Source organism: Mandrillus leucophaeus, unplaced genomic scaffold (assembly GCF_000951045.1).
Source record: "Mandrillus leucophaeus isolate KB7577 unplaced genomic scaffold, Mleu.le_1.0 Scaffold151, whole genome shotgun sequence".
In the NCBI taxonomy this organism is placed as follows: Eukaryota; Metazoa; Chordata; class Mammalia; order Primates; family Cercopithecidae; genus Mandrillus; species Mandrillus leucophaeus.
In genome coordinates, this window is record NW_012101488.1 from 1,146,653 (window position 1) to 1,154,377 (window position 7,725).

Sequence of the window (7,725 nt, forward strand, 5' to 3'; positions counted from 1 at the left end):
CGCGCGGTCCAAGCTGCCGTAGGCGTCCGGCTGCAGGTAGAGCGGGGTGCGTGGTGACGACGGCCGGCCTTTGGGGGACAGCGGGCTGTAGGGGTGTAGGGTTGGGGCACTCTCTGATCGTCCGAATGGGGTGTCTGCGCCGTCGGTGGCCGCCTTCCGGGGGGACCCTCGGCTGCCGAAGGGCTCAGGGATCGAGCTGGAGCTGTACCGGGGCGGCTGTGGGGAGGCCAGAACATTGAGGGATGGATCAAAGAAGACATTAGTGGAAGGGTTGGTGTGTGTGAGGGGGTGTCAAGAGAGATCACTGGAGGTCAACCCAGAGGAGGCCGACCGACGATGGAAATTCAGGCACAGAGAGCCCAGGTGAGGAGTGGTAGGGAGACAGCCGTGGCTAGCCCATTACGCTATGTCGCCTTTATGCCGCTTAGGTAAACGTCTCCTTCCGATGGTCCCGTTACATGTCCACCTCCACTGGTCCCCTCTTTCTTTTCTTTTCTTTTCTTTTCTTTTCTTTTCTTTTCTTTTCTTTTCTTTCTCTCTCTCTCTCTCTTCTTTCCTTGGCTCACTGCAGCCACGACCTCCCTGACTTAGTGTGATCCTCCCACCTCAGCCTCTTGAGTAGCTGGGATTACAGGCATGCATCACCACACCAGGCTAACTTTTGTATTTTTAGTAGAAACAGGGTTTCGCCATGTTAGCCAGGTTGGTCTTGAACTCCTGACCTCAAGTGATCCGCCTGCCTCCCAAAATGCTGAGATTACAGGCGTGAGCCACCGTGCCCGGCCAGATTTTTAAAAAATTATTTGTAGAGGCTGGTCTCGAACTCTTAGGCTCAAGCAATTCTCTCGCTTCGGCCTTTCAAAGTGTTGGGATTCCAGGCCTGAGCCATAGCGCCTGGCCTGGTCCCCTTTTTTCAAGTTCCCTTGAAGAGCCCACAACCTGCATAACTATATGGGGCAATCTTGCCTGAAATCCAGGCCTCTGGTCTGGGGTCTGGAGAGAAGCTGGCTTTGGAGGTCAAGGCGGGAACCAGGCTTACCCTAGAAGGGGGTCCGGCCTGCGGGCCAGGAGGCGCAGGAGAGTCTGACCACAGCGACTCCAGCTGCTTGGTCAGTTCATCCACCTTGGCCGCTGCCGTGTCCAGCTCCATCTGCTTCAGATCCATGTGTTTCATGGCCAGCGCTGGGGAGGCGGAGTGGAGGTAAGGACCAGGCCTCCTGGCAGGGGCTGGCCTCAGCACCCCCCGCCCGCTGCCGAGGACCCCGCCCCGCCAGCCCCCCTCCCACTCCAGCTCACACTGGAAGTCCGTGTCCAGAAAGTCCCGCGCGCTCTGGAATGCCTCGCTGTCCATGGTGCCGGCCGGAGCGGGCGCCTGCATGGTGGGGAGGGAGGGAGCCGGCTAAGACCCCGCCCCTCTAGACTCCGCCCTTAGGGAGCCAGGGGCCGTCAGGAGCGGGACAACGCCTTAACTCAGTTCCTTCCCCCGGAAGCCCTTTACCCTTTCACCTCCCCAGCTGGGAAATGCCAACTCCTCCAAAGCCAAGTCCATGCGCCACGGAGAAGTCCAAACCCAGTCTAAAGGCTCCGGATAATTCACTTTCTGTCTTTTTTTTTTAAGACGGAGTCTTGCTCTGTCGCCCAGGCTGGAGTGCAATGACGCGATCTCGGCTCACTGCAAACTCCACCTCCCGGGTTCAAGCGATTCTCCTGCCTAGCTGGGACTATAAGCGCATGCCATTACGTCCGGCTAATTTTTGTAGTTCTGAGATTACAGGCGTGAGTCACCGCGCCCGGCCGTGTCCATCTCTTTATCTCAGTCCTAAGAAGACCTGAATCACTCCTTGAACAATTATCTATTGATCACCTACAATGTGCTGGTAAACAGGATGAAATAACTATGAATTACTGAATGTTTATGAGAGACCAGGACATACTGTGCTAGATCCTGTTTTTTTGTTTTTTTGTTTGTTTTTTGTTTTGTTTTAATAATAATAATTCTGCTGTCTGCTGTGTACTAGAACCCATGCCTACTGCTTGGGGTATAATGTAGTAAATGTAGTAAAAACAACAGCCGCCAGGTGCGGTGGCTCACGCCTGTAATCCCAGTACTTTGGGAGACCCAGGCGGGCGGATCACGAGGTCAGGAGATCGAGACCATCCTGGCTAACACAGTGAAACCCCGTCTCTACTAAAAAGACAAAAATGTAGCCGGGGGTGGTGACGGAAGCCTGTAGTCCTAGCTAGTCGGGAGGCTTAGGCAGGAGAATGGTGTGAACCCGGGAGGTGGAGCTTGCACGGAGCCTTGGCAATAGTGCGAGACTCCGTCTAGAAAGAAAAGAAAAGAAAAAGAGAGAGAGAGAGAGAGAGAGAAAGAAAGAAAGAAAAAGAAAGAAAGAAAGAAAGAAAAGAAGTATTAAAAAAAATACACAACAATAACCAGCCAGGCGCAGTGGCCCGTGCCTGTAACCCCAGCACTTTGGATGAGGTGGATGAATCGCTTGAAGCCAGGAGTTCGAGACCAGCCTGACCAATAAGGTGAAACCCCGTCTCTACCAAAAATACAAAAGTTAGCTGGACATGGTGGCATGTGCCTGTAATCCCAGCTACTCAGGAGGCTGAGGCACAAGGCTCACTTGAACCTGGGAGGCACAGGTTGCAGTGAGTATAGATTGTGCCACTGCACTCCAGCCTGGGTGACAGAGCAAGGCTCTATTAAAAAATAATAATAATTATTGAGAGGCCACTCCCTTCTAGAGTGGTGAGAAATGACGTGCACTCAAAGCTTCATTCAGTGGTCAAAACCACCCTAGCAGGCAAGAAAGCATGGCTCAGAAACATATATTCAAGGTCACCCTGCAAGAAGTTGGTAGTTATGGGTTTCACACCCGGATCTAACTTATTTTGGGTCATCTCCACCAGATTAGAGGGGTCCTAAAGGGAAGCGACTGCTCAGCTTCCTTTCCTTAGGGTCCCCATCCAGTGGGAGGTCTGGCTCTCACTGATCCATTGTTAGCAAGAGGAACAGGGAGGTGGCCAGGGGCGGAGGGGTAGCTGTGGTCACTGGCCCAGTGGGAGGGAGCTAGGCCACCAGGAACCGGTCAGGCCAGCACCTTCCCTATCCCCATGCTAGCCACCACGCCCACCAGCTCTGCAACCACCCTGCTGCATCCACCGCTTAGCTCTGGCGGTACAGGCAGCAGGGCAGGCTGGGTCATGCTGATACCTGCCTCTGTCTGGAAAGTCAAAGGAACAGAACCTGTTCAAGCTGGCGGCTCATTTGGATGAACAGGGAGTGTGTGACTTTGGGCACTGAGTCCTCTCCACTCACTGGGCCTCAGTCTCCCCAACAGTGAAAGGAGGCAAATCACTTTTTTTTTTTTTTTTGAGACAGGGTCTCACTCTGTCACCCAGGCTGCAATTGTGACTCACTGCAGCCTCTCGACCTCCCAGCTCAAGTGGTCCTCCCGCCTCAGCCTCCTGAGTAGCTGAGACTATAGGTACAGGCTCGCGCTACCACACCTAGCCAATTTTTTAAAAAAATTTTGTAGAGACAGGGGTCTCACTTTGTTGCTCAGGCTGGTTTTGAACTCCTGGGCTCAAGCAATCTCCCGCCTCAGCCTCCCAAAGTGCTGAGATTACAGGCATGAGCCACCACACCTGGCCAAACCAGCTATTCTGAAAGGCCCCTTTAATCTCTATGAGCCCTAGACTCTGAAACTGTAAGAACCCAAGGACTGTAACTAAAGTTCTTTTTTTTTTTTGAGACAGAGTCTCGCTCTGTCACCTAGGCTGGAATGCAGTGGCGTGATCTTGGCTCACTGCAAGCTCCGCCTTCCAGGTTCACACCATTCTCCTGCCTCAGCCTCCCCAGTAGCTGGGACTACAGGAGCCCACCACCTCGCCCAGCTAATTTTTTGTATTTTTAGTAGAGACGGGGTTTCACCATGTTAGCCAGGATGGTCTCGATCTCCTGACCTCGTGATCCACCCACCTCGGCCTCCCAAAGTGCTGGGATTACAGGCGTGAACCACCACACCCTGCCTGACTGTAACTAAAGTTCTATGAAGTCTAAACCCCTCAGCTTAAGAGCCTATTGTTGGAAAGCTCTGAGTCCAAGATTCTATCTTTGGAACATTCTAGAATTCTCCAATTTGTCTAACCTAGAATTCTGAGTCTTTCTGTACCACATTCTACCTAACCCAGGATTGCACTGCCCTGGAAGTCTAGATGGATGGTATAGTGGGGCTGGTAAAAGCACGAGTAAGAAGTCAGACTTCAAGAATTCAAATCTGAGGGCCGGGCATAGTAGCTTCCGCCTGTAATGCTTGCACTGTGGGAGGCCGAGGTGGGAGGACTGCTTGAGGCCAGGAGTTCAAGACCAATCTGGCCAACATAGTGAGACCCCATTTCTTAAAAAATAATAAAAAAAAAAGAATCAAATAATCAAATCTGGCAGCACCACCGTCCAACCCTGACCAGAGTACCTCAGTTTCCTAATCTGTAAAATGGAGATAAATAACAGTTCACCTCATAGGGCTACTGTAAGAATCCACCTGGTCAGAAGGTGCAGGAAGAATTCAGGGCTCTGAGAATTGAGACCTTAGGAAGAAAAGACTACAGGAATCAAAACTCAGGCATTTAGAATTTCAGAGATACACAAACAATATTTTGTTAACTGTCTGTTAAAATAGATAAATGAGCAAGTCTGTGCAGCCTCCAATGCCAGCATTCCCGCAGTAAGTGACTCTTTTTTTTCTTTTTTTTTGTAGAGACTTGGTCTCCCTTGCGCCTGCGCTTAGGCTGGTCTCGAACTCCTAGCCTCATGAAATCCTCCCCGGCTCGATCTCCCAAAGTATTGGGATTACAGGCGTGAGCCACGGCGCCATGATCCCCAAATTTCCAAGATTCTCAGATTCCATGCTGACATCCTCTGGGTCTAAAGAAATGCTAACCCTGGGTGTGGGGCTGTGGCGGGGGACAGGCGATGGGGACGTCGGAGCCACCAGGGGGCGGTCACGCCCCTAACCCCGCCAGAAGGGCGGACTGTGCCTGAGCTCAGGCCCCGGGAATGCGCAGCGGGCCCGGGCAGGTGCTGTACATCCCGCGGCGAGGGAGCGGGGCCGGGCGGGATACAAGGGCGGGGCGCGGGGGTGGCGCGGGCCGTGTGTCTGTTCCCAGGCCTCTGCCCCTGACCTCCGCCTCCGAGTCCTCTCCCCTGGGCTCCCCTCCAGCTCTAGCTCCTAGCTCTCCCGCGGGCTCCAGTCCAGCCGCAGGTACTCTCCCCTGGGCTCCTCTCTCCGCTCCACCCCTGGCTCTCCTTCCCTGGCCTCCTCTGCACCCCAGCCAGGTTCTTTAGGGCTAAGGATCCTGTGGACTTCCTGGAGGAGTCATCTTCAGTAGGAAGCGGGTCAGAGAGCCAGACTGAGCTGGGAACACCCAGGCTGGACTCCTACATCCCTGTCGGGTCACATTGAATCTGGGAGAGGCTCCACTGTCTCTGGGACTCGGTTTCCTCCTCTGTGGACGTCTGTGGAATGGGCTAGGGCCTTTCCTGCTCTAAGCCTCTACTTGGGCTTGTTATTTAGCTTCTCTGTGCCTGTTTCCTCGTGTGGACTATGGGAGGAATTAATACCTTCACCTCAAAGGGGTATGAGGATTGAGTGACATTTATAAGCCGTGATTAGAACAATGCCGTGCACGAAATAAAGTTCACACATACAGGATTCATAATTACCAGATGTCTTTGGCTGCCCATTATAACACAGGGTCTGGCAACAGAGTGAGGGGTCGAGACTCAATGTAATTTTTTCCCCCTTAAAAGGGTCCTCTCAACTCTTTCTGAGATCATACAAGACCTGAGTTTTGACACCCAGGGTCTCAACTTCCTGAACCCTTGCCTCTCAGAGTCTCAATTCCCCCTGTACATTCCTGAGTCTGGCCAGTGATCATTCTCAGTCACTTAGGGATGGGGGGCTGGGAGAGCCCTGGAAGATTCCAGACAGAAGCTGGCAAAAGCCCAGGGTGTGAGCAATATCCACCCTCCAGCCTCTGTTTCTCCATTCGTAATGAGGAGTCCTTCCTTGGGGTCAGCAAACCTTATTTAAAGGGAAACCTCTCTGCCACCCAAGACTCCTCTAGACAATGAGAACTTTCCTACCTACCTACCAGCTCTGAGCTTGGCACACCAGAGCCCTGTCTTGGCAGCCACGGTTATTATTTTTAATTTCATTTCAGGCTATCATCAAATGTCCTTCAAGTCCAGACATTGGGAAACACCCATCTCATCAGATGCCCGCCTCCCCCATTCTGTTTTAAACCCCCCTCTTAGGACGCATGGGGGTGGAGAGAAGGGGGAGACAGACAGAGGGAGGTGCCTGGTCCTGCCCTCCCCCGGCCTCAAGGACAGACAGACACCTCCAGAATTAGCCTCTGTCCCTCCCTTATCTCCCACAATACCTCAGGTCAGACAGATGGGCGTGGAGGTGACATTTCTCACCTCAGGGTCAGGGCAAGGAGCCCTGAGGCAGAAGGTTAGTGAGAAAATCTGGCTGGGGCGGAGAGAATCGCGTCCCCCAGAGAGCTGCAGAAGGAGAAGGCAGAATCCTGACCCCACAAACTGCTGCCTGTGTGAGCTCCAAGCCTCAGTTTACCCCTTCCTCTCCGTGTAATGGTTAAATGCTCAGCTATGCAAACCTCCCAGAATCCAACAGCCGCTTTCCGGAATTCTGCCCTGGGTTCTAGAACTACCTGTGCAAACTCAGCTGTTTCCCACCCCATAAAGCAATAGGGGAGCCCACCTCCGCCAGGGGGTGCCCTAGGGCGGATGTCCCTTCTCTGGTTAGGCAGGTCTGACGCCCAGGTTAATGACATGTTGGGTTCGCTCAGTGGCACAAGGAGGTTGGAGATCTGCCTCGGTGTTTTCTCTCCTCCCCCGCCCCCATCCCCGAGCCGAAAAGTCGGGGGAGAGCCGGGACACAGCCTCCGGAGGGACCCCGGGTACCTGTCATGCTCCACTTCAGGAACCCAGGCTCCACTATCCCTGCCCCACCCTTAATTCTGCTCAGAGACCTAGAAGATCGGTGGAGACAGCAGCTTGAGGGTGGCAAGGGGGTCACCCATTTCACCCTGAGCCCCACCAGTCTGAGCCTCTTATTTCTGACCAACACTCGGGGATTCGAACCCCTATACTACCCAAAGACTCGGCTTCCTAGAGCCCTCCCAGTTCGAGAGACTCAGGAATTCCAGCTCCAACGTCTCCCCGAGGTGAAGGGGTCGAATCCCTCCATTCCAAGAATTCAGGCATCCGAACCCGCTTTCCTTCCCTCCAGTAAAACAGGTATCGGAGTTTCCTTCTAAGGATCCAGGTGTCGGCGCGCCCCAAATTCCGCCCTGGGACCTGGCGTCCAAGTCCCCTCCCAATCCTCCCAGGAACGTGGGTGTTGGGCTCTTTCAGGGCCTCTGGTCCCCAGGAGGGTGAAACTCACGGATCCGGGCAGATCCTGGCACCGGGGGGCTTCCTCCGGCTCGGGCTTCGGCTTCGGGGAGCGGAGAACGGGGCGGGGCAGGAGCTGGGAACAGGTTAGACGACGTGACTTGGGCTGGAGGGAGGCGGGTCCCGGAGGGGAGGGGGAGCCGAGGTCGCCTCGAGCACCTTGGGACTTGTAGTCCCGGAGGGATAGGACGTAGCCCGAGACGATACCATTTGGATTCACCCAGAGTCCATTT

The 7,725-nt window shown here is 54.0% G+C and overlaps 1 protein-coding gene across 1 annotated transcript in view; it reads right to left on the reverse strand.

Moving 5' to 3' along the window:
• PPP1R13L (protein phosphatase 1, regulatory subunit 13 like) overlaps positions 1-1,503 on the reverse strand; it is a 25,817-nt gene extending 24,314 nt beyond the window's left edge. Inside the window, exons 1-3 of the mRNA XM_011975143.1 lie at positions 1,297-1,503; positions 1,040-1,182; positions 6-216 (exon numbers count right to left, since the gene is read on the reverse strand). Coding sequence (XP_011830533.1) covers positions 6-216; positions 1,040-1,182; positions 1,297-1,378 — 436 coding nt within the window. The 5' untranslated portion in view covers positions 1,379-1,503. The remainder of the gene's footprint in view (positions 1-5; positions 217-1,039; positions 1,183-1,296) is intronic.
• Positions 1,504-7,725: the final 6,222 nt, after the last annotated feature.